At 46.5% G+C, this 27,488-nt stretch overlaps 1 protein-coding gene across 3 annotated transcripts in view; it reads right to left on the minus strand.

Annotated features, from left to right (window-relative positions):
• Nucleotides 1-27,488, minus strand: part of EFR3B (EFR3 homolog B) — a 115,411-nt gene that overhangs the window by 19,955 nt on the left and 67,968 nt on the right. For all 3 annotated transcript variants that reach the window (XM_069975762.1, XM_069975761.1, XM_069975760.1), the window contains exons 2-10: nt 22,527-22,603; nt 20,486-20,613; nt 15,200-15,350; nt 13,099-13,220; nt 10,372-10,521; nt 6,046-6,180; nt 5,661-5,739; nt 703-838; nt 447-608 (exon numbers count right to left, since the gene is read on the minus strand). In XM_069975762.1, the coding sequence (XP_069831863.1) occupies nt 447-608; nt 703-838; nt 5,661-5,739; nt 6,046-6,180; nt 10,372-10,521; nt 13,099-13,220; nt 15,200-15,350; nt 20,486-20,592 (1,042 nt within the window). In that variant the 5' untranslated portion in view covers nt 20,593-20,613; nt 22,527-22,603. The remainder of the gene's footprint in view (nt 1-446; nt 609-702; nt 839-5,660; nt 5,740-6,045; nt 6,181-10,371; nt 10,522-13,098; nt 13,221-15,199; nt 15,351-20,485; nt 20,614-22,526; nt 22,604-27,488) is intronic.

Here is a 27,488-nt window from a genome sequence, read left to right on the forward strand (position 1 = left end):
TATTCTGACTGCTTCGCTATTAACAGTTTTTTGTTTTCAGCCATTTATCTCTAGACTACATTGTATCACAAGGTGAGGAGAAGTTCTGTACAGTGGTCAGACACTTGTACAGGTAGACTAGAGGTCAGTCACATGATGTACAGGCAGACTAGAGGTCAGTCATAAGCTGTACAGGTAGACTAGAGGTTCAGTCACACAATATACAGGTATGACAGAGGTCAGTGACATGATGTACGGGTAGACTAGAGGTCAGTTACATGATGACCAGGCAGACTAGAGGTCAGAGACATGATGTACAGGTAGACTAGAGGTCAGTCACATGGTGAATAGGCAGATTAGAGGTCAGTCACATGGTGTATAGGTAGACTAGAGGTTCAGTCACACAATATACAGGTATAACAGAGGTCAGTCACATGATGTGCTCGGACTGCTCCAATATACAATACCTATAGTCTTAATGACGGCCTCCTGAAACATCCTCTCCTCGTGCTCCTTGATAATCTTGGTCCCGATGTTGATTGCGGAGTCGTAGCAGCCTGTCAGCTCATAGTCAATACTGAGACGGAGCTGCCTGAGCAACGTGTTAAACACCTCCAGCACCGTGGGGCCTGCACATAACCAACACACATACACACTCAGCTATAGTGTCACCTGCAGGCTGACAATCACTGTACATATCACATCCTCATATACAGTACTTACCCACAGATCCAGTGGCTGCAATGACAGCGGCTTCAGAGAGAACCTCAACAATGCCAGCCCGCACCGTGGCAGCACTTTTACTGTTGGCATCCAGGTGGCTCAATAACTGCTGTATCACCAGGTGAGAATGCTGCGGCTGTGTGATATAACAGGACACATAGGGAGCAGTATTATAGTAGTTATATACTAGTACATAGAAGCAGTATTATAGTAGTTATATTCTTGTACATAGGAGCAGTATTATAGTAGTTATATTCTTGTATATAAAAGCAGTATTATATTAGTTATATTCTTGTATATAGCAGGCAGTATTATAGTAGTTATATTCCTGTATATAGAAGCAGTATTATAGTAGTTATATTCTTGTATATAGAAGCAGTATTATAGTAGTTATATTCTTGTATATAGCAGGCAGTATTATAGTAGTTATATTCTTGTATATAGGAGCAGTATTATAGTAGTTATATTCCTGTATATAGGAGCAGTATTATAGTAGTTATATTCTTGTATATAGGGGCAGTATTATAGTAGTTATATTCTTGTATATAGGGGGCAGTATTATAGTAGCTATATTCTTGTATATAGGAGCAGTATTATAGTAGTTATACGATCCAGGAGAAAAAGAAGCACTGCACCTCACACCTATGGCTGACACTAATGCCCCTATTCCACGGGCCGTCTAGAGGAGCAAACGAGCGCTCATAGCGCTCATTTGCTCCTTGTTCCCCGCTCGCTGCCACCGCTATTCAACGTGGCAGCAGCGAGCGGGTGAGTGCAGGAGGGGCGGCGGAGAGCTGCGGGGGGGGCTGCCCGGGTCATCGATGATCGTCCGGGCAGCCCATAGGATACAGCAGCGTCTGCTGCCGATGCTCCTATTCAACGGAGCGACAGCAGCAGATCGTTGCTGTATCAGTCGCTTGTTTTTCAACATGTTGAAAACCAAGCCACTGCAACGATCAGCCGACCTGAACGATGTCGGCTGATCGTTGCACTCTATTCCACGGGACGATTATCGTCCGTAGCGGCCGATATCAGCCGAATACGGATGCTAATCGCTCCGTGGAATAGGGCCTTAATGCCTCTCGGCTGCATATAAAAAGACATCAGAAGTTTGTGTGTAAATTGATCAAGCCATACTGCCCCATGTACCAACGTGCAGGTCTCTGATACACATGGGTGCCTACACTAAGTCCGGACAGTGTTGGTCAGTGACCACCACCCCCACCAGGCGTGCACAGGCAGGGAAGGAAGGCCATGGAATGGCCCTGCAACCCCCATGTCACAGGACCAGACCCAAAACAGCCAGCCCCCAAACAGCACAAGTCCGGATAAGGTATTACACTCACCATAGCTGCTGCAGACAGAATGACCGCAAGCAGCAGGAGACATCTGAGTGCACATGTTTTAATCCCTCCTGTCTTTCCCATTCTGTCTGCAGCAGCTATGGTAAGTGGTCTTGAGAGATGTCAAGGCTTTGGTGTACCCCAAAGCAATACCCAACCTCCCGTGGAGGGAAAGGAGAGCCCTCAATTGGTTAAATGGTCGTCCAGATTTGACAATTAGGCGGGCTGATAAAGGGGGAGCCACGGTGGTACTTTCCACTACACAATATAATGAGGAAGCACTCTGGCAGCTTTGTGATCCTGCAGTCTACAGTAAGCTCAATAAAGACCCCACTAGCAAAATTAGTGAACGGTTACGCTCATTGCTTAACACGCACACAGCCACGGGTGCTATTGATGCTATGCTTGCGGACAAGCTGCTCCCGACCAATCCCCGCAAACCGAAATAGTATTTGCTGCCCAAGATCCATAAATGGCTGAGTCGGCCGCCGGGGCGTCCTATCGTCTCGGCGGTCGGCTCGGTGACAGAGGGCTTGTCGCAATTCCTCGATTGGTCGCTCCGCCCCCTACTACGTAGTGTACCCACCTACCTGAAGGATACAACTGATTTCCTCAAAGCCCTTGCCGCTTTCTACTGGAACGACACCTTCTCCTTAGCTACCGTGGACGTGGAGAGCCTCTACACCCGCATCCCACATGATGCAGGTGTGGAGGCGGTGGACCACGTCCTCGGTCGCACCGACAAATCTCCAGCCTTAAGCACTTTTGTTAAGGAGGCCCTCCTCTTCATCCTCACTAACAACACTTTTATTTTTGATGGTCAATGGTACGTGCAGGAGATCGGCACTGCGATAGGCACGCCGGTCTCCTGCACGTATGCAAATCTTTTTTTGTCAGAGGTTGAAAACAGGGTTATTTTTTCTGTCCATAATCCCTATATCAGTCAGATCAAGCTCCTTCTTAGGTACATAGACGATCTCCATCATTTGGGAGGGCTCAGAAGACACTTATAAAGAGTTTGTCTTTTATTTAAATGAGCATAACAAATCCTACATGCACTTTACTTACAAGTTCGGGGGTAAATGTATTGAGTTCCTTGATGTATGGGTCGAAGCCCGGGATGGCTCCCTACACACCTCTGTCTATCGTAAGCCCACCTCATGTAATGCCATATTGCACTACCAGAGCTCTCATCCCACCATTGTACGTGATGCCATTCCATATGGACAAATGACCAGATTAAAAAGAATTAATTCTACAGAATCAGGTTTTCTATCTCAAGCCAGTGAATTAAGTCAGCGGCTTTTACATAGAGGCTACCCTAGAAACATAGTTACCCATAGTATGGATAGAGCCAGTAAACTAGATAGAAATTCCCTTCTCTACCAACAATATAGAAATAATGCTCCGGATAGATTTGCTTTTGTTTTTCAGAATACTCCACTCAACAGTGTTATCACATCAGCTATTGGAAAGAATTAGAAAGCAATCCCTACCCACTGGCAATAGAAAGTGCAGGCAATGTGGCTATTGCACTCATATGTATGACAAACCATTTGTTAGACTTAACGGTATAGAACTGTCAATCAAAGACTTTGTCACCCGACAGAGCACTTTTGTAATTTACGTGATCTTCTGCCCCTGTATGTTTTTTTATGTAGGAAAGACCGAAAGAAAATTATGGATTAGATTTAAAGAGCACATGTACTCCGTCAGGTCCGGTAAAGGCGTACCCCGACTCATTGAACATATCCGCTCAGTACATAAAAGGGGACACAAACTGTATGAAATTCATGGGCCTGGAAAGGGTTAAAGCTCCAATAGATCGAAATGACTGGCATAGACAACTTCTCATCAGAGACGTGTACTGGATCTCCAAACTTAATGCGGTGGGCCCGCTAGGACTCAATGAGCGCAACGATTATAACAACTGCCTTTGATGTGTGTTTTTATTTGTTTTCACTATTATGCCTTTGTTAGTGATGGTATTTAAACACACCCCTTCCCCAAGTCTGGTGACTTTCTTGGCAGGAAAAAGCGCCGTAAGGGCGTGAAACGTCGTCCCAGGTGTGTACACGCCTGCTAGTCCACCTTGTCCTCCCTCACCTGATGGATTGAGTTCACTGCAATAAAGTATCAAGATTTTCACTTGGAAGCCTGGTGAGTGCCCCAGTTTCTTTGCCTTTTGTTGTTTCCACATATGCTTTTCTCTATTCTTGGAGCACCACAAGTACAAGTTCGTCATCAGTCTCGTCCCCACACCAGTCCCCGGAGCTAGCGTCACTGACAGTGCCCACCATACTCTATTTTCGTCCATTATAGTAGTTATATTCTTGTATATAGGGGGCAGTATAACAGTAGTTATATACTTGTATATAGGGGGCAGTATAATAGTAGTTATATACTTGTATATAGGGGGCAGTATAATAGTAGTTATATACTTGTATATAGGGGCAGTATTATAGTAGTTATATACTTGTATATAGGGGCAGTATTATAGTAGTTATATTCTTGTATATAGGAGCAGTATTATAGTAGTTATATTCTTGTACATAAGAGGCAGTATTATATTTTATTCTTGTATATAGGAGCAGTATTATAGTAGTTATATTCTTGTATATAGGAGCAGTAATATAGTAGTTATATTCTTGTATATAGGAGCAGTATTATAGTAGATATATTTTACGCAGGGGGCAGTATTATAGTAGTTATATTCTTGTATATAGGAGCAGTATTATAGTAGTTATATTCTTGTATATAGGAGCAGTATTATAGTAGATATATTATTTTACGCAGGGGGCAGTATAACAAACTTGTGTTGCTTGGTGGCTGCTTTCAAATTCTATTCCAACATGCTGGCGTTGGTTTCTAAACGTAGCCGAGAGGCATTAGTGTCAGCCATAGGTGTGAGGTGCAGCAGCTCCTTTTCTCTGGTTTTGTATGTTGTCCCCTTTCTGAGTGGCTAGCACTCCTCCTTGTAAGACCCATGTGACCCCAATTAGCAGGAAGCACCTGTGTACACATGGTAAGTGCCTCCTCTTTCTCCCTTTCTACCTGTTGGTGCAATGGTGAGTAGTAACACCTTTTCACACTTGTGTTGCTTGGTAGCTGCTTTCTCTGCGGGTGTGGCGGGGCCCAGTGGGTTTGGTCCTGCGACAGTGGGGTGGCAGGGCTATTCTGTGCCCCCCCCCCCTCCTCCTCTGTTGTTGCTTGCCTTGCAGGGTTGGCGGTCGCTGACCAACACAGTGTTGGTTTAGTGTAGGGAATTGTGTGCCAGGAGACCTGCACACTGGTACATGGGGCAATATGGTTTGATTAAATTATATACCAACATCCTGGCGTTAGTTTTTAAATGTAGCCGAGAGGCATTAGTGTCAGCCATAGGTGTGAGGTGCAGCAGCTCCTTTTCTCTGGTTTTGTATAATAGTAGTTATATTATTTATGTACATAGGGGACAGTAAGAAGCCCTGCACTCATGGGAGCTGAATTTATTCAGGATGAGTTTTCAGCCTTTGGATATGGATGAGAAGATTTCCATTTATTTTACAATGGATATTTATTCATAGCTAGTGAATTCTGTTTGCCCTTATTTCCCTGCACATGCTCAGTTCTTACCTGTATTGAATACATGATGATCTTGAAGCATTGTATAGCGAAGACCTTGGGCTCCCATAGGGAATGGTTATCAAGGTGCCTGAAAAAAAGCAAGTTACCAGTCACACCCACATGTTAAATCTGGCACCGAACACCATATAGAGGAGGGTAGTTAGACATGATCTGATGTCACCATAAATAGTTGTGCAAAATCTTGTCGCAACTGAAAGGATTTCTGTGTAAGAATAGGTGCTGAGATTTCATACATATGGTGATGTGGAATAACTAGCTGCACCGCTTTTTAAAGGGACAAAAGGAAACAGTCATATTTGTCCATATCTGGGGAAATTTTGCCACAAGGGGTGAAAAAGTTGCCCCAGGACATATTACCGGACAGTATACTTACATAAGTACAGGTTTGATGGCGTTCTTGATGTTCCCATAGGCCGCCCTCCCCAGCAGCTCCCGCAGGCAACGCTCAGCCAGCTCTGCTGGGTTTTCCTTCTCTTTATCTCCGTTCTGCAATGGCGATGGCGACCGACTGAAAATATAAAAGACACATCATGACCACCAGGTGCCGCTGTAGACACACAATCATTCAGCATGGGGTTTATATCTCTTAGTTTTTATTTAGTTTTTATGTGGTAGGCACAATGCAGTATGTTGGCGTAAACGCACAAATGGGCTTAAAGGGCAATTCCACCCGTGCATGACTGCAGCATAAAGGAGAGATGCTAGGTTTGTGTATTATTCTAAAACCGTATATTTAAAGTGGTCATTTTTCTGGACAAGCCAGTGGGACCCTCCACAATCAGGTACATAGCCATAGAGGTGCCTGCTTAAAGGGGTTGCCCAGTTTTGAAAAACAACTTTAATATAACCTAATCTGAATCCTGAGTCCTGAGTTCAGGATCCTCATCTCTTAACCAAAGTCAATAGTGCTTATAAAAGGGTGTCTCTTTTTCTGGAGGACCTAACCTGTCCTGGATTACACAGACAACCCATTGATGTAAATGGTGGAAGTAGTGTAATATCTAATTTCTCCTGAGGTTTTGCTTCAGTAAAACTAAACACTTTCTGTTTGGCTTACTGTTAGCCAACGCTAACGGTTCCAGCAGTGGAATAGATTTCTGTCAATTGACCCTTCTAACAAGTCATCCAAAGTGGAGAATCCCTCTTTTAAGGTGGCAGTCAAAACCAGTGTGACTCTCACAGTGGTCAATAACACCCCCCCCCCCCCATTCACTGACCCCCCCTTGCTCCGGTGTTATCCAGGGAGTATTAACTAGGCCATCTTACGTGTAACCCTCTCATGGTGCAGATCATGCACTTTGCACGGAGGACAGAATTGCTCTTTAATATTTCATGCAGCCAATTACGGGCCCTGCAGGGTTCAGGAGACATGGCTCTCACCCACAGAGCCAGTAATTATGTTCAGGAGCAAAATGATGGTCAGCAACCTGGTTCCCATGCTATTGATGCAGGAAAGAAGGAGAGAGAGTTGGCGGGAGAACTGCAGGGGGGCACCCACCTCCTGGAATTCACAGCAGCTGCAGACCCCATGTAGGTAAAATCTATCTGAAGAGTTGCAGAAAAATCTCCAGTGTTTTTGTCCTCTTCTATCAAGTTGGATAAAATTCTAAGCAGACAACCACTATGGCCATCATTGTCACCCGACTTTCTGCCTAGAATTTCAAGAACTTGACCGATGAGGACAACTTAAGGACTTCTTCAAAAGGTTAGGTGCAAAGGGTCTACAGTAGTGTTGAGCGAAGTTGCCGAATCGTTCAGGTTTGGCAATGTTCTCCAAACACAAGCGCTTGGCATTTGACTCCTGATGTCCGGAGAAGATGGATGGCAGCATCTATCTTCCATTCTCAAGACGGTGGGAGTCGAATGCCGAACGTTTAGGTTGAGAGAACTTTGCCGAAAGCAAACAGTGCGGCAACTTCACTCAACACTAGTCTACAGATACAAAGAGAAAGGAATACAACTTGGTATTGGCAACTTTTATGCAAAAACATCTCGGCAAATGGTAAATTTTTGCAAAAATATCTTGGTAAGAAGTGGAAGGAGATTTAGTAAAGAAGGTGGCAAAAGGGACACCAAACATTCATCCAGAGTAGAAGGTGAACGATCGTAAGCTGGCCATACCCAGAGCTAGAAGGCAGACGTATGGATGATTGGTCATATGACAAATCATTATGTGAATGGCAACCCCAAAAACATTCCCAATACCATGTTGCATTATTGTCTTGGTCTCCCCTAGAGCAGCACTAGCAGTCCCCTCCGGAAGATACAGGACTGTCCTCTTCTTCCAAGTGGCCCTGGGCCAATGGCTATCGAGTCCTGTGGCTTTCTCCCAATTACCCGACATGAGCACCTTGGACTTGTTCTAGGTGTTGGAAGAGTCACTGGGTCACACCCCATGATCAAGAGGACATCCTTATATTTTCCTCGATAGGGCCGCAGAGGTCAGTAAACAAAGCAAGGTTGGGTGGAGCACCATTAAACTAGACAAGACTGAAAAAGACTTCCATCTTGTCCATCTTCTCATGTGTGTTCACCACTACTGCTGAGCAGAGATGCTGACCTGTTCGGCTCCGGCAATGTTCTCCAAACCCGAACGCTTGGCATTTGACTCCCAGTGTCTGGAGAAGTTGGAAATGCCTATGGCTGTATCCATGTTTTCTAGGACTCCATAGGGCGGCATCCAACTTCTCTTGATGCCGGGAGTCAAATACCAAGCATTCGGGTTTGGAGAACGTTGCTGGAGCCAAAAAGTTTAGCATTTCCGCTCAACGCTATTCACAACCGAAATGCATGGAAGGGGATGTTCATGACACAACTGTTGGCCAGAAAGATCAGACTGGCCATCATGGGGGACCTCTATCTTAAGGGTATGGGCAGCTTACGACCACAAGAGCAAGGATGAGTCTACATCAGAGAGCCAATGGACTATTAGAATATACAATCAATGATGAATACAAACACAAGACCGTCCTGAGGACCTGAGGACGTACCTCAAGGTTCTTCCACCCACGGCAGCCCCTTTTCCCTTCAGGATAATCCCTCCAGTACTCTGTGGCTGCCAGGTCTTAGCTTCACCCAGGACAATGGTGAAGGATGAGACGGGTAAGGCACACAGGTTCATATACACAGGAGAACCGACATGGCTACGGATGCAAGAAATAAGACAAATACAGAAGAAGAAGAAGAGCGGCAAGAGCCCAACAAACACAAAGCAAAAAGACAGGAAGAACAAGAGAGAGTGCCGAGAAGAAGCTAAAGGCAGAACAGAAGGACGGGTTAGTACCTGAGCAGCTGAGACCAGGGTCAGGTCAAAACAAAACAGCAGAGAGTGTTAGTGACTGACGGCCTCATGGTGGCGCTCCACGTCCCACAGTCGCTATAATATCATTGTTTATGAATACTTATCTTGGGCTGATATTCAGTTACATCATGTCTTATACTATAAAGCTGAATACAAAGTTCTGGTTTCCTTTAAACCCTTGTTCATATGTAGCATTAGTCAAGTGGCAAATGCTTATCTCTCTGGAACCCCTGCTGGTTCAATGTCTGCACAAGGCATCTGCAGAGAACTGTGCTATAGATCAGTGTGGCATCAATCTGCAACACGGTGCCAGTGGGCTCCTTATATGTGGAATGTTTCTAACACATGCTGCATTACACAGGCATCGCCTCTTGGGGGCACTACAGTGTATTACAGAGAGGCCATATGGCGGAACGTGAAGGGCCTACAGATCTGTAGTACACATACAGGGCATTGCAATGTGCAAGAGTTAAGAGAGTTATTATGGGGACTGCAATATTTCACATTTCCCTTTAGGCTTCTGCTGGTTCAGTGTCTGCACAAAGCATCCTATAATATATTTCATTGCATAGACTGGAAGATATTACATGCTGTACAGCTTTCTGCTTTTCATTGCCTGCATACTTTGATATGGTTCATCAAAATAACTGAAATATTCTAAACTAATTCCTTTTTAATAATCTGCTTGTTCAGTGTCTGCATAAATCATACTGTAATGCATTTCACTGAAGGGTCTGCAGGATCTTACATGCTATACAGCTGCCTGCTGGTTCAGTGTCTGCCTTAACATACTCAAATGTTCCTCAGTGTGGGAACTGCATTATCTTACATGCTATACAGATGCCTGCTGGTTCAGTGTCTGCCTTACATACTCAAATATTCCTCAGTGTGGGGACTGCAGGATTTTGCATGCTTTACATTAGCCTGCTGATCAGTGTATGCACTAATCATGCTGACATTTTATACACCAGACAATGTATGATAAACTAATGTAATAAAAATGACATGTTTCAAAATGCAATACATCATCGGATAAGCTGTCAGGAATGTGTTAGGCGCAAGTGGCACCATCAGACTAAATAAGTGGATGTAATGGTAAAAAGACACTGTGTAACCTATCATCACTACAAAATATGTACAGCCAAACAGGAAGATGGATTTACTAATACAATGTCATCTGTCACAGGTCAATGCCAGGAAGGAGCTCCATAAAGCCATCACTACAGACTGAGTATAAGGCATTGGATTGTAACCCTGCATGTCACACTATATCCCTGTAATACAATATGGATACACTGTCTCCAGGACTAGAACTGCACTGATAATGGCCCAATGCCCTAAGGCTGGGAAAATGATGGCAACCAGTCAGCTTCCCCAGCAGCAGGTGTAATGCATCACCTTTCTGTTTCTTCCACATTCTGGAGGTTATAGAGTAAAGACGGAACAATCTTATCCATGTGCTGAGGATCCCAGATATTGGCCTGAAGTTCATCATTCACCGTTTTCCTCACAACTCCCTGAAGACCCTTAATTCCTGCCATCCGGATCCTGGAAGTGATGAGAATAGAACAGATATTAATAGGCGCATCTAAGCCATACATTTCCCATAACTTTCAGACAAATGTTCCTTCAGCCAACAGTTCTCACCAGGGACTGAGGTACACAAACATGGGACATCAGGGAGCGGGGCATACAAACATGGGATACAAGGGAGTGGGGCGCACAAGCATGGGACACCAGAGACCAGGGCACACAAACATGGGACACCAGGGATTGGGGCACACAAACATGGGATACAAGGGAGCGGGGTGCACAAGCATCGGACACCAGGGACCAGGGCACACAAACATGGGACATCAGGGATTGGGTTACACAAACATGGGATACAAGGGAGCGGGGCGCACAAGCATCGGACATCAGGGACCGGGCACACAAACATGGGACATCAGGGAGCGGGGCACACAAACATGGGATACAAGGGAGCGGGGCGCACAAGCATCGGACACCAGGGACCAGGGCACACAAACATGGGACATCAGGGATTGGGTTACACAAACATGGGATACAAGGGAGCGGGGCGCACAAGCATCGGACATCAGGGACCGGGCACACAAACATGGGACATCAGGGAGCGGGGCACACAAACATGGGATACAAGGGAGCGGGGCGCACAAGCATCGGACACCAGGGACCGGGCACACAAACATGGGACATCAGGGAGCGGGGCGCACAAGCATCGGACACCAGGGACCGGGACACACAAGCACCGGACACCAGGGACCGGGCACACAAACATGGGACATCAGGGAGCTGGGCACACAAACATGGGATACAAGGGAGTGGGGCGTGCAAGCATCTGGCACCAGGGACCGGGCACACAAGTATCGGGCATCAGGGATCGGGGCACACAAACATGGGACATCAGGGAGCGGGGCACACAAGTATCGGACACCAGGAACCGCGGCACACAAAAACCGGACACCACTAAGCAGGGCACATTAGCATCGGACACCAGGGACCGGGGCACCCAAAAAATGGAAACCACAGAGCAGGGCACACAAGCATCAGACACCAGGGACCTGGGCACATAACCACCGGACACCAGGGACCAGGGCACACAAGTACCAGACACCAAGAAGCAGGGCACACAAGCATCAGACACCAGGGAGCGGGGCACACAAGCATCGAACACCAGGGACCAGGGCACACAAGCTTTGGACACCAGGAAGCAGGGCACACAAGCATCGGACACCAGGGAACGGAGCACACAAACATGAGACACCAGGGACCAGGGCACACAAGTACCAGACACTGGGGCACACAAGCACCAGACATCAGGGACCTGGGCACACAAAGATCGGACACCAGGGACAGGGGCAGACAAGCAACGGTCACCAGGGAGTGGAGCACACAAGCACATGACACCAGGAACCGGGGCACAAAAACATCGGACAACAGGGACGGGGTGAACACAAGCACCAGGAACTGAGCACACAAGCATCGGACACCAGAGATCGGGCACACAAGCATCGGACACCAGGGACCAGGGCACACAAACATCGGACACCAAGGACAGGGGCACACAAGTACCAGACACACAAGCACCAGACACCAGGGCACACAAGCAGTAGACACCAGGGACCGGGCACACAAGCATCGGACACCAGGGACCAGGGCACACAAACACCGGACACCAGGGCAGACAAGCAGTAGACACCAGGACAGAGGTGCACAAGCATCAGACACCAGGGACCGGGGCGCACAAGCACCAGACACAAATCCAAAGGAAAGGTGACACTACTAAAAAAGAGCCAGGACTGGAACTTAAAGTCAGTGGACACTTGGGATTGGGACAGCAGAAACCTGAGGGATCTCAGTGAAGCTATGTTTTCCAGCTAATAAAGCTGTGGGACTTTCGCATCCCAGCTGGAGGAACACTATGCCGTCAGTGTCAGTGCCTTCCCTCCAGGCAATGGTGGTTATCTATAATGCGTGTGCTGTGTGCGCTATGTGTCCCATCAGAAATGTGAAGAAAGTCTAATCCTACTGTATGGAACAGGGAACAGGGCACAAAAAACACCCGGGACTGGGACACCAAAAATGATATCAATGGGCACCTGGGCGCCAGAGTTCATGACATCAAGCCAAAGGACATCTTTGGGCCCTATTCCACCGAACGATTATCGTTCGCATAATCGTTAATGATTAACAATCTCAAACGACCGCTATTGCGAAAGACCTGAAAACATTCACTCATTTCCATGGAACGATAATCGATAAACGATACTTCGCTATTTATTCGCTATTGCGTTCGTATCTACTGCGAACGACCGAACGATGTCTTATTCAATGCGATCAATTTGCGAAGGTTTTGCGAACGAGCAACGATAAAAATAGGTCCAGGTCTTATAAAGCGATCAACGATTTCTCTTTCGGTCGTTAATCGTTAACGGCATTTCAACCGAACGATTATCGTTTAGATTCGACGATTTAATGATAATCTGAACGATGATCGTCCAGTGGAATAGAGCCCTTTGACTGTGCCACCAAACCACTGGGACTGCTACACTGAATAATGCCTCCACCAGGAGGTCGGTATGAGACATGGCGCGTCTCAGTTCTTACTTTGTCCGTATCTCCATATCCTCATAGCTGGAGTGACACATCTCACTGAACCGGGACACAAAGAAATCATAGCTGCGGTGGTAGGACGGGGTGTCCTCCTCTATGTTGGCAAATTTGACAAACTGAAAGATAAATCAGTAATAATCTGTTATTGTGATCATATACCCATCTATCTATAACAAAGGTCGGGAGATCTATAGATTTTTATACATTGATCTTTCTACATACATTTATTTGGTACGATAGATAGATAGATAGATAGATAGATAGATAGATAGATAGATAGATAGATAGATAGATAGATAGATAGGAGATAGATAGATAGATAGGCTCGGATTTCCTAACATGAGATGACAATAGATCTCAGTGGTGCCGGTGTCTGCGGTTGATTCTGGATGTGTCACACGGCTGTCATTATACAGGAACACAATGCGGCTTTTGACATGTTTACAGACAGAATGTCACGCTGTTGGAGACAGAATGTGCAACTTCTGCCCCCTGCTGGCAGGCACACAGCCTCCATTATATGATACAATGTAGAGACCATGGGGGCCACCAAATATTTTTTTCTTTTCTTGCCAGCAGCCAATGTGTCCATGTTCATACAGAGCCCCATCCTGACTCGTATGGGTCTCTACACAGAAGGGCGGGTATATGGGGTGTATCCTGGTGAGGGATCTCAGTAAAGCTACGTTTTCCAGCTAAGAAACCCGTAAAGAGTTTCTCATCCCAGCTGGAGGGACACCATGCTGTCAGTGTCAGTGCCTTTCCTCCCAGCAATGGTGGTGATCTATAATGAAAGCCACAGTGCTGTGATGGATCCATCCGGATAGACACCAGCAAATCCCGACAGACCCCCATTATATATAATAGGGACCAGGCGTTTTCACCGAGGCATCTGCTTTTTTCACGGGAATGTGCTGTGTGCATTATGTATCCCATCACAAATGTGAAGAAAGTCTAATCCTAGCATATGCGACAGTCTGCTGAGCTCCTATCCAGTGCAATGTCTGCTGATCCACTGTGTCTAAGCCAAGCATGTGTGAGCTGTATATCTGAGCCTACTATGTATCTAAGCCTGTGATTTGCAATATTGTCTACTGAGCTGCTGTATCTAATCCTATCAAGTGTGATACTGACTGCTGAACAGTGCATCTAAAGTTATCATGTGTGATACTGTGCACTGCACAAGTCTGCTGAGCTGTATCTAACCCTACTATGTATGATACGGTTAAAGGGGTTATCCAGCGCTACAAAAACATGGGCACTTTCTTCCAGAGACAGCCCCACTCTTGTCTCCAGCTTGGGTGGGGTTTTGCTGCTTGGTTCCATTGAAAAGAATGGAGCTTAACTGCAAACCAAACCTGAACTGGAGACAAGAGTCGTGTTGTCTCTGGAAGAAAGTGGCCATGTTTTTGTAGCACTGGATAACCCCTTTAAAGCGACTCTGTTCCCACAATCTGACCCCCCAAACCGCTTGTACCTTCAGATAGCATCATTAGCAATGCTCCAGGCAGATTGCTTCCTATTCCCCACCTGTGGCAGCCCGGCACATGGGCTGGATCGTTAATACACCTGTGCAAAGCTCAAACAGCAGTAAATGTTCCTGGATCAGTCCTAATGATGAGGAGGGTGGGGAGGAGGGAAGGAGAGGTGTGCCAGCCTAATGCATATACAAATGTAAGCCCCGGCCGTTAGACACAGCGCTGCTGGATTAAAAGTTGTTTTTATGACAATAACTGCATCACCTGCCGAACGGACCCCAGGACAGATCTTGGATTAAAAGCAGCTACCTGACAGTACAAGTGGTTTGGGGGGGACAGATTGTGGGTACAGAGTCGCTTTAAAGGCTTACCATGTGGGATGCTAAACAGGGTATCTAATCCCAACAATCAGTGCATTTAATCAGATCATGTGTGATACTGCCGCTAAGCTGCTGTATCTAAGCCTCTTATGTGTGAAACTATCTGCTGAATCTGTATGTAAGGTTTTCATGTGATACTGACAGCTGGGCTGGTGTATCTAATGCAGACACAGACACAGTGGCAGTATATTAGCCGCTTATCTCTCCCCCGTATACCTGCCATGGCCATATACTCACAGAGTTGGTCCCCAGGATCTGGAGGTTTGGCTTCTCAGACTCCAGGAGTTTGGCCACCATCTTCAGGAAACTCTCCACAAATAAGTTAATACTTTGGCAATGACAGGCCATGAGGAGCTGGTCCAGAGCCTCCATGGCGATACACACGTAGCTGGGAGAGGAAGAAGAGGAGGATGAGACAAATGTGAGGGAGAAGGGAAGAAGCGGACATGGAGGAGAGCAGCAGACGCCTTATTGAAACTGAAAGCTGTAATCTGATTGGTTACTATGGGAGACTACTGTGATAATACAGAAGAAGGCCTACACTAGGGTCGCGCCCTATGGCTTCCACTGGGTATATATATCACAGCAGTATGTATATACCTCTTAGCTAAGTAGTCAAGGGGGCGGTCCTGCTCAGAGACTGAAGAACTTTATGGAGTCCTGTGTAATAGGGTTAGCAATAGGCCGATGACTGATCAACATGGCCGATTGGTCGAAAAATCATCAGTCGTCAACTACACATTTTCCCATGTAATAGGGGGGCCAACTGGCCAACTGCAGATGGCAGAAAAGGGGGTGCACAAATCACCCAGTGGTCGCTCATGTGGCCCGGCTGCACAACTGATCACAGGAGATTGCCACTCAGTAATAGATGGGTTCAAGCTGTTTAATATGGCCCTAAGGCCCCGTTCCCACTCAGCAAAACTAGCGGCACATGATAGGAGGTGGGCAGCAGAATTGTGAATGCAGCTGTGGATGTGACTGGAGTAACATGAGTTGCACCATAACTTGTCATTTATTCATGTAGATTGCTGCTCTTCCTGTGCTAAGTAGTCAAGAGGGAGGGCCTGCTTGGTGATTGACAGCCCTGTCTGTATGCACACTTAGGCCCCGTTTCCACCCAGCAAAACTAGCGGAAGTCCGCCGCGGAATGCCGTTAGCCTCCCGCTCATAATGGGAGTCTATGGGAGGTGCGCGCTCCTGCCCTGTCCGCGCTGAAGAATGAACATGTTAATTCTTCAGCGCGGACAGGAGCGCGCGCCTCCCATAGACTCCCATTATGAGCGGGAGGCTAACGGCATTCCGCGGAGGACAATTCCGCCGTGGAATTCCGCTAGTTCTGCTGAGTGGGAACGGGGCCTAAGTGTGCATACAGACAGGGCTGTCAATCACCAAGCAGGTCCTCCCTCTTGACTACTTAGCACAGGAAGAGCAGCAATCTACATGAATAAATGACAAGTTATGGTGCAACTCATGTTACTCCAGTCACATCCACAGCTGCATTCACAATTCTGCTGCCCACCCCCTATCATGTGTCGATACTTAGCTGACGCTCACATGGTATCATGCCACATTACACTACAATCACCATAATGCAATACAGAAAGGTGCTTAAGGTGGTAGGGGCAATAGTGAGCTAACAATAAGAATTGTGAATGCAGCTCTGAGGGTGACTGGAGTCATGAAGCAACTCAAGATTAGCTCAAGAAAATCAAATGTATACAACATTATATATGGGATAAGGTTCTGCAGCAGCCGAGGTGGATAGTATATATAGGGTGGGGTAAAGAGACGAGCGGCGCCGGCTCAATGCTAATCATCACCAAAATGCAAAGCCTGTCAGTCCAGGGATCTGATGGGGGTAGATGTAGCAATCTCCCTGCTCCTATAGATCCATGGTTCAGCCATAGCCGCAGTGACCAGTAGTGATGGTGCCGCTGCCTCATAAATCCCAGGCGTGGAGCGCAGCCAGCTCATACAGGGATTATTATAAATTCTGCTCTGGAGGAGACACATTATGACTGGAGCAATGTTATTATGTCTCTACAAAATGCAAGTGACAGTGAGATCAGCGCTGCAAGGATTTATGGAGAGAGAGGATAGACGCCATGTAAAGAGCAGGGGCATCTCCATACAGGGGGCGACCAGTGCAAAGTGACAGCAAGCAGAGATCTTATAAATGACTAACATTACAGGGGCCAGAGAGTTATCATTGTGTTCTGTGGTGTTACATAGGACTGCAGGTTCTATCTACTACATTATCTGTACTCAGAGAGTTATCTTTGTTTTATCTGTGGTGTTACATAGGACTGCAGGTTCTATCTACTACATTATCTGTACTCAGAGTTATCACTCTGTTATCTGTGGTGTTCCATAGGACTGCAGGTTCCATCTACTACATTACCTGTACTCAGAGAGTTATCATTGTTTTATCTGTGGTGTTTCATAGGACTGCAGGTGACATCTACTACATTATCTGTACTCAAGAGAGTCATCACTCTGTTATCTGTGGTGTTACATAGGACTACAACTACTCTATAATCACAGTGCACCCTTAAACCTGCAACAGAGAAGGTAGCTGAGAAGGTACAAAGTCAGAACCTTGTTACAGATGCTGTGAGATCTAAACAAGCAAAGCTATATAACAAATTCAGCTATGCTACATGCCTCCCTCCCAATAACCAGACATAACAGCAGAGTAATCACATCCTACCTCCTATCCCATATCTTCCCCCAAAACTTTTCTCAGATCCCCTCCTGCCCTCTGGCACAGCTCTGCCCGCCAGGCACTACTCAGGCCGATCAGCAGCCCCCGGCTCCCTCTCTGCAATGCAGGATGTCTGCCAATGACCTACAAGACAACACAGGGACGAGGGGTGTAGTGCGAGCCGATACCTGCACCAGCAACTCATCTTCCCGGGCTTAGATCTGGACGCAAAGCGAAGGGAGGGCAGCGCCAATGCCGCCTGGTGCTCTTCCTAAAGATCTCCGGAGCATCTGTAGCAGAGGAGGCAGGCTGGTGCGGATGAGTCCGTGTGCGGCTGAACAGATGTGTCCTGGAGAGTAATCCACAATCTGAGGGCATTAGGACGACGCGGCTGATGTGAGGCATTAAAGCTTGTGATATAAGACTGACAGGACACAGGATCACATCTCCTTCATGACCTGGGGGGGCGCACTCCCCGAAATCTCACCGAAGAGTAACACAGTGTACAGGGTGATTATCACAAGACAGTGGGCTGCACTGGGCCCAGGCCTGGACATGGTAGAAGGCTGGGGGTTCCACCACTGAGAAAAGCAGGGCCGCTTCCTGGTGCCCACTCTGGGGGGCAAGGGGGTCCCAGACGCCAGACCCCAGTAGAAGGTTATAAAAGGCCACTAGAGGTAAAAATCACAATATTACAATGTTTCCCAATGTTGTCAAAATTTGCAATAATGTACCAATTTATATACCACTTTTGTTCTCATAGGGGGCACCCCTGTGTCACTCTGACCAGAATTCGGAGAAAGATGGCTGCTTCCCTTGTGTCACATATTGTAGCTCAGCTCCATCTGAGTGAATGGGGTTAAGCTGCAGTACCACACACAACCTGAGAACAGGTGGGGCGCTATGTTGGAGGGGGGGGGCATGTTCCTGTCATCCTAGAAAACTCTTTAAGAAAACCACTTTTAAAAGGGTTAACAAACTGTTCCCCAAACATTAGAATCCAAAGTACTTGGACTATTTTTTTTTAGCTCCTTTTAGCATTGAAACGGCTCCAAAATGCCCCCTTGGCTACGATAAAGGCCCACAAGGGCCGCATACCCATCTACTTCAGAGCTGCAATGATAATTCTGCTGCATTCCTGTTAGCTCTCAGGTGCGTGGCCTACCACCTCCCCTGTTAAGACATGATCTGCCATGGCTCATTGTAGGACATGTACTGTGTGCTGTGTGAACACTACATGCAGAATTTCAGATGTGAGTGGAGCTGAAAACATGCAAGGTGAGATCAGGACAAGGAATTTCACATCTGACATTCAGAACTCTTGGAAAGCTGGATGACAACCAATATGGTCTCCACCTCTACTGCTGATCTTCTCTACACACATACCATAAGCTTTCGAGGAGTCATTGATCCCACGTGTGTGACTGTGCAGAGGAGATGAGACTCTTCACACACCTGTTCACACTAGTAACCATAACTCACCATAGTAAGTGCCATGGCAGCTGCTGTCACACATCTCCTCCTGATGTGCAGAGGTGACACTGCAGACACCTGTATAAGCTGCAGCACTAGTAACAGGTGTGTTTTGTCCCCACCACCACCAGGGGCGCTGTCCTAAACCAGGGATACAGCATAAACATCAGTCCTGTCATATCTTATACTCTAGGAACAGCCAGAGCTGTAATCTGAATTCTACTGACTTCTAATAAGCTCTCAGTCCATGTAATGTGCTTATTTTATTCTATTTTACTCTGCTATGAACTTTACATCTCCCATAATGCACAGCAACAACGTCTTAGGACAGGCACCTATAATTCTGAGTACAGATAATGTAGGAGATGGGACCTTTAATCCTATGTAACACCACAGATAACACAGTGATAACTCTCTGAGTACAGATAATGTAGTAGATGACACTGGCAGTCCTATGTAATACCACAGATAACACAGTGATAACTCTCTGAGTACAGATAATGTAGGAGATGGGACCTGCAGTCCTATGTAATACCACAGATAACACAGTGATAACTCTCTGAATACAGATAACATAGCAGATGAAACCTGCAGTCCTATGAAACACCACAGATAACAGTGATAACTCTCCAAATACAGATAATGTAGTAGATGTCACCTGCAGTCCTATGTAACACCACAGATAACAGTGATAACTCTCCAAATACAGATAATGTAGTAGATGTCACCTGCAGTCCTATGTACCACCACAGATAACCCAGTGATAACTCTCTGAGTACAGATAATGTAGTAAATGGGACCTGCAGTCCTATGTAACACCACAGATAACAGTGATAAATCTTCAAATACAGATAATGTAGTAGATGTCACCCGCAGTCCAAAGTAACACCACAGATAACACAGTAATAACTCTCCGAATACAGGTTATGTAGCAGATGAAACCTGCAGTCCTATGTAACTTAACACAAAAGACTATTTTCCATGATATCGGAGCCTAGTTATACGACAGAGATAACAGCAGGGCCACCTCCTCCTCTTCCTCCCCCGCTCACTGTACCCATGTTATAATTGATGGGGGGGGGGGAGCTTTTATCTGTTATTATAGGAGCATTACTCCTGCGCTCTCAGTGCTCTGACAATCTGCAAAATAAAGAACAAATCTCCAGATTCAGAACTAAAAGCAGCCTCTAGCCCTCACTAACAATCACTTCTATTGAGGTGGATTGGTCCGGGGGCCCTATTGCATCCACATCGGCGGCCTCTATGGTACATTCACTCTGGGGTCATGGAGGTCATGGAGTCAGTACATATACAGTGAATAGAGTGAGGGGCAGTGGTCGTACCCATAGCGGTGCCTGGACACATCCCTGCTAAGCCGCTCCGAAAGGTAGGCGCCAATGCGATCCAGCTTCTCTGGGGCGGAAAGTGCGTAGAAGGTCAACTTCTCCATGTTTGCTTTGACCAGACCATCCTGGGAGGACATGAGATCAACCATCACCACCAAATACAGTATAAAAAAAACCCATCTGTTATACAACCTTATATAGCGGTATATAGTCACACAGTGTACGCTGTATAGATGGGGGTAAGGGCTGTATCTTCTGTACTGTACACTGCAGCCTCTGCTGGAGGAATACTCTCAACATGAAGGAATACATGAGGTGTGAACAGCTCCTCTAACAATATACCGTAATATAACGTAGTATAATATACTGTGGAGTCATAAACCTAGCATAATGAATACCATCATCTGGTAGACTACACTACAATATAGAACAGAATAGTAAAGGCCAATATAATAGTAGTATAGCAGTATAATATACCGTAATATAAGGCAGTATAATATATTGTTTAATTAAGTATATTGAGTTGTCATAGCTGTATGGCAGTATAATATATTGTAATTCAATATCCTGCAGTGTCATAGTAGTATAGCAGCATAATATACTGTATTATAATGTAGTATAATGTATTGTTGAGTCATATCTAGTATAATGTGGAATAACACTATTTAAGACTGCAATAGAACAGTAAAGCACAATATACTAGTAGTATAGCGGTATTATATAAGGCAGTATAACACATTGCAATTCAGTATATTGTGGTGTCACTGTAGCATAGCAGTTTAATATACCGTTATATTACCTAGTAATAGTGTTATAGCAGTATAATGTACCATAATATAAGGCAGTATAATATATTGTAATTCAGTATATTGTGGTGTCATAGTAGTACAGTAGCATAATATACCGTAATATAACCTAGTATATATTGTAACATAATATATCTAGTGTAATGTAATATATCTAGTGTAATGTAAGAAATCATCATCTAGTAGAAAACACTACAATAGAATAATAAACTAGTAGTATAGCAGTATACTACACCATTATATAATGTAGTATAACATATTGTGGAGTCATTTATCTAGAGTAAAGTGGAACAACGCCAACTAGTAGACAAGACTACAATAGAATAGTAAAACACAATGTACTAGTAGGATAGCGGTATAATATAACGCAATATAAGGCAGTATAATGTGGTGTGATATCAAATAATAATTTCTATAGTGAGGTAGTGGACTACACTGTAATATAATAGAGCACACTATAGTATAATAAACTTACAGAATTCAGCATTATTTGGTATAATATACCGCAGTGTAACAATAATATACTGTAACATAATACAATCCTGTATAATGGATGATGGGTATTATACGGCCGTTCTCAGGCTGATAACTATTAGATTGTGTATGATATAATGCAGTATAATAGATGATGGATATTATAAAGCTGTTCTATTAGATCTTCTTTCTCTATGACATCATTTGTTATTCTCATCCTTGTTTTCCCCATAGAGGAGCGGTTCCCCCGCGGCTCGGATCTCTGAAGCTCGCTCAGCAGATGGCAGTGATGACGTGACGGTTTTCACCCAATGTCACCAGCGAGACCTGCGTCTAGAACGTCTCCTGTTCACATTCCCATCCTGCACCTCAAGGGAATAACATTGTACACAGCCCTCACTGTTTACAGTGCTCAGCATCTCCCTCTGATCTGGAACCAGCGCCTCTCAACCTGGCCGGGGTTAGAAAACATTTCATCCAAAAATGGCGCCACCTCTGTGCTCAGGTTGTGTGTGGTATTACAACATGGCTCCATTCACTTCAATAGTGAAAAACTGCAATACCACACACAAAGTGAGGTTAAGAGTAGCGCTGTTTTTAGAAGAAAGCAGCTATGTTTTCTGACCCCTTTAGGTAAATGAAGCTGCAATACCATACACAGCCTAAAGACATGTAATCTGTAACTGGGTGTAAACTTTGGGAACACAAGGAAGAAATACTGTAGCCCTAAAAATACACAAGTTACCCTGAATGCTCACCTCTGAGTCTTCTGGGAAGATATTGTCCACCAGTCTTTTGTAGCGAGGACGCAGCGCTCCACAGCAGCCACACACGCCTGGGGGAGAACACAGACATCAAGATGACACAAATGACATAAGTGAGGGGACAGTCAGCACTATGAGTGTGACTACTACTGTTAGCAGGACCATTACTTTGAGCGGGACCACACTTTAAAGCAGGGGCAGTACTGTGAGCAGGGCCAAAAGTAAGAGCAGAGCCACCACTGTCAGCAGGGCCACACCTGAGAGCAGTGGCCACACCGGAGAGCAGTGGCCACACCGGAGAGCAGTGGCCACCACTGAGAGCAGGGCCACCACTGAGAGCAGGGCCACCACTGAGAGCAGGGCCACCACTGAGAGCAGGGCCACCACTGAGAGCAGGGCCACCACTGTCAGCAGGGCCACACCTGAGAGCAGTGGCCACACCGGAGAGCAGTGGCCACACCGGAGAGCAGTGGCCACCACTGAGAGCAGGGCCACCACTGAGAGCAGGGCCACCACTGAGAGCAGGGCCACCACTGAGAGCAGGGCCACCACTGAGAGCAGGGCCACCACTGAGAGCAGGGCCACCACTGAGAGCGGGGCCACCACTGAGAGTGGGGTCACCACTGAGAGCAGGGCCACCACTGAGAGCAGGGCCACCACTGAGAGCAGGGCCACCACTGAGAGCGGGGCCACCACTGAGAGCGGGGCCACCACTGAGAGCAGGGCCACCACTGAGAGTAGGGTCACCACTGAGAGCAGGGCCACCACTATGAGCAGGGCCACCACTGAGAGCGGGGCCACCACTGAGAGCAGGGCCACCACTGAGAGTAGGGTCACCACTGAGAGCAGGGCCACCACTATGAGCAGGGCCACCACTGAGAGCAGGGCCACCACTGAGAGTAGGGTCACCACTGAGAGCAGGGCCACCACTATGAGCAGGACCACTACTGAAAGCAGGGCCATCACTAAAGGCCCTATTCCATGGACCGATTATCGTCCGTATTTGGCCGTGGAATAGAGTGAAACGATCAGCCGACATCGTTCATGTCGGCTGATCGTTGCAGTCGTTGGTTTTTCAACATGTTGAAAAACAAGCGACTGATATAGCAGCAATCTGCTGCCGTTGCTCTGTTGAATAGGAGCATCGGCAGCAGACGCTGCTATATCCTATGGGCTGCCCGGACGATCAGCGATTACCCGGGCAGCCCCCCCGCACTTACCCGCTCGCTGCCGCCACGCTGAACAGCGGCGGCAGCGAGCGGGGAACGACCAGTGTAATAGGCCCTTAAGAACAGAACATAGTTATGGGGGGATGTGTGGCTGATACATAGTTATGGGGGGATGTGTGGCTGAAACATAGTTATGGGGGGGATGTGTGGCTGATACATAGTTATGGGGGGGATGTGTGGCTGATACATAGTTATGGGGGATGTGTGGATGATGCATAGTTATGGGGGGAATGTGTGGCTGATACATAGTTATGGGGGGGGATGTGTAGCTGATACATAGTTATGGAGAGATGTGTGGATGATACATAGTTATGGGGGGGATGTGTGGCTGATACATAGTTATGGGGGGGGATGTGTGGATGATACATGGTTATGGGGGGGGATGTGTGGCTTATACATAGTTATCGGGGGATGTGTGGCTGATACATAGTTATGGGGGGGGATGTGTGGCTGATACATAGTTATGGGGGGGATGTGTGGCTGATACATAGTTATGGGAGATCTGTGGCATATACATAGTTATGGAGAAATGTGTGGATGATACATAGTTATGGGGGGATGTGTGGCTGATACATAGTTATGGGGGATGTGTGGCTGATACATATTTGCGGGGGCATCTGTGACTCTCACCCTTATGTGGGGTGGTTAGAGGACATGGAGTAATGTACTGATGTCACCACCAGATGCAGCAGCGCAGGGCATTGTGGGTAGGCTCAGGGTGGGGGTGTTGCTGATAATACAGGGGTAGCTGTCTGTGTATTAGCTGTGAGGCGGGCACAGTGTGGGTGATGCCCTCACCCCCTGTATTATCTGCAGCGCTGACTGTCACACCATGCTATGAGTCACCGCGAGGCGGAGAGAGTCTCACAGTAACACCAGAGACTTGTCAGTAGAAGAATCCAAACCTGAAAGCAGGGACCCCCCTCCGCTATAATGTGAGGAGATTTAACCCATTCCCATCTACTACCGGCCATAGCATACAATGAGCTGACACCACCTGACTATATGAAACACTATAAGGGGTCTGGATGGGTTTTCAGCCTATAGTCCCATTCACTGACAGCAAGCAGGAAGCTTTATACAGAGTCTGATAGTAAGCAGCAGAGCGCCACCATAACATGGTATACACTGATCCTGTGTTCACCCTCACACCTACTCCTGATAATCCCCCCGTTACATCTCTTATAGGGTCATCATTGTCCAGTATTAGCCCTGCCTGGCATGGTCCAGGCAGATCATCCGTCTATGGCGGAGGCTGCGGATCTGTGGCTGACACTATAAGGGATGAGGCATTGGCGTCTCCGCTATAGTCATTCACGCCAGATTAATGCTTCTAGATGGAGACGCGAAAAACACAGTCACATGACCCAAAGATTAAAGGGAGTCTGGATGAAATGTCACTCTCCAGGGAGCCGCTTCTAATCAGTCCCTAAAAGCCAGAGGATGAGTGCAGAAATACTCTGTGCTGCTGAGGAGCCTACTCCTTTACAGAAATACGCTGTGCTGCTGGGGGGGGAGAGTGGCCTACCATAAATGATCACCCTCCTCTAGTGAAATACTCTGTGCTGCTGGAGGAAGAGAGTGGCCTACCATAGATGATCACCCTCCTCTGCTGAAATACTCTGTGCTGCTGGGGAGGGGAGAGTGACCTACCATATATCAGCAAACTCCTCTACAGAAATACTCTGTGCTGCTGAGGGGGAAGGGGTGGAGAGGGAGACCAACCATACATCAACACCCTCCTCTACAGAAATACTCTGTGCTCAGGGTCTTCCTACGGTCTTTTTTACATGTTTTCAGACCTGTATCTTCCCCTAATATAGCCATAGCTGGATTATAGGGGATCTCGATTATTTTTTTGATCTCTTCATATATCACCCTCCAAAACTTCTGAATTTCCTTACATGACCATATCATGTGAATGAAATCTTCCTCCAGATACTCACATCTAGGACAGTTACTATCCGACCATTTCTTTAATATAACTGGTGTGAAATAAATCCTATGTATCATATTGAACTGTACCAGTCTGGAATTTCCGGATTTAGATACCAAATTAACTCCTGCGAATATTTTAAGCCATTGATTGTCTGTTCACTTCCCAACCTCTTCCTCCCATTTCCCCTTGCTTCTTATTTTCACCACCTCTCTACCCTTCAGTTGGACATATATTTGTGCTATCACCTTTTTCCCTATGTCTTGTCTCATAACGCGATCAACCAAAAAATCATAATCAAACAACCCATTCTTCAGTATTGAAAGCTTCTCTAATGCTGTCCCTAATGCTGCGTTTACACGTAACGATTATCGTGCCAATTTGCGCGATAACGATTGAATTTGAACGATAATCGCACGTGTAAACGCAGCGAACGATCAAACGAGAAATCGTTCATTTTGATCTTACAACATGTTCTCAAATCGTCGTTCGCAAAAAAATCGCTGATTTTTCCATGTAAACAGTCGTTCGCCGATTTAACCAATGTGTGAGATAGGCTTAAGCGATTGCAAAACGAATTTTCCGTACGATATATCGTACCGTCTAAACGCTGATCGTTATGTAAAAAAAATAGTTACTCCGACATCGGTAATCGTACAATCGGGCCAAATATCGTTTCGTGTAAACGCAGCATAACCGGAGATAATACGATCTCCCTAAGGCATTATGGTTTGATTAACTCTTGATCACCTCCCATTTCTTAACCTGCCCTCTATAAAACACATCACCCAGGTTCCTAATACCTCTTTTGTCCAAACTTCTTATCACTCCAATCTTCCTCAGTTCCTCAAACCTAGTATTCCCCCAAATTGGAGTAAACTCGAAAACCGACTTCAATCTCCGCACCTTTTTCATAGTCTGCCATGTTTTCCCTAGAGATTGAATCATGGGCCAGTCCTTCTTTCCAATATCCCCCCTCTAGATACTCAAACACTGTGTAAGATCTATGTCCTACCTCTTCCCCAACTAATTGGTAAAAATTGGTTTGTGTTCTATTTACTAACCAGTATAGCTGTGAGGCTAGGAAGTATTTTTTTAAGTCTGGAAAATCAGGCCACCCATATTTCTTGGTTGACAAAGCACCTCTAACTTTAATCGGGCCCTTTTTCTACCCCATATTAGGGAGTTAATCCTAATCCTTCTTAGGCTCTTCTCAGAGATCCAAACACATATAGGAACTTGGGAAGACATATTGTCCTAAACCAGTGATTTTCAACTAGTGTGCCGCGACACATGGTCGGGTATGCCACGGGGAAAGTTCCCTAAACTATGGTGCCCCTGTGTTTTGTTCCCCGGCAATGCGCAGCGGATTATAATGTGGGCGGTTGCGCGGTGCGCTGCGGCGGGCCGTGATGCACGCATCCAATCAACGTGTGCGCTACGGCCCGCCTCAGCGCACCACGCTCCCGGGCGCCCAGTAGGTGAGGCGGACAGCAGTGGCGACCATCTCGGAGGAGGTGAGGAGGAAGGGGGGGAGAGAAACCTGGGGATGGGGGAGAGAAACAGCGGAGACAAGCAGGGGGGGGGGGAGAAGTTTGGTGGAGAGAAGCAGGGGGGAGAGAAGTATGGTGGAGAGAAGCATGGGGGAGAGAAGCACAGGAGAGAAGCATGGGGGAGAGAACTATGGTGGAGAGAAGCATGGGGGAGAGAAGCACAGGAGAGAAGCATGGGGGAGAAGTATGGTGGAGAGAAGCACAGGGGAGAAGTATGGTGGAGAGAAGTATGGTGGAG

Source organism: Dendropsophus ebraccatus, chromosome 6 (assembly GCF_027789765.1).
Source record: "Dendropsophus ebraccatus isolate aDenEbr1 chromosome 6, aDenEbr1.pat, whole genome shotgun sequence".
NCBI classification, from domain to species: Eukaryota; Metazoa; Chordata; class Amphibia; order Anura; family Hylidae; genus Dendropsophus; species Dendropsophus ebraccatus.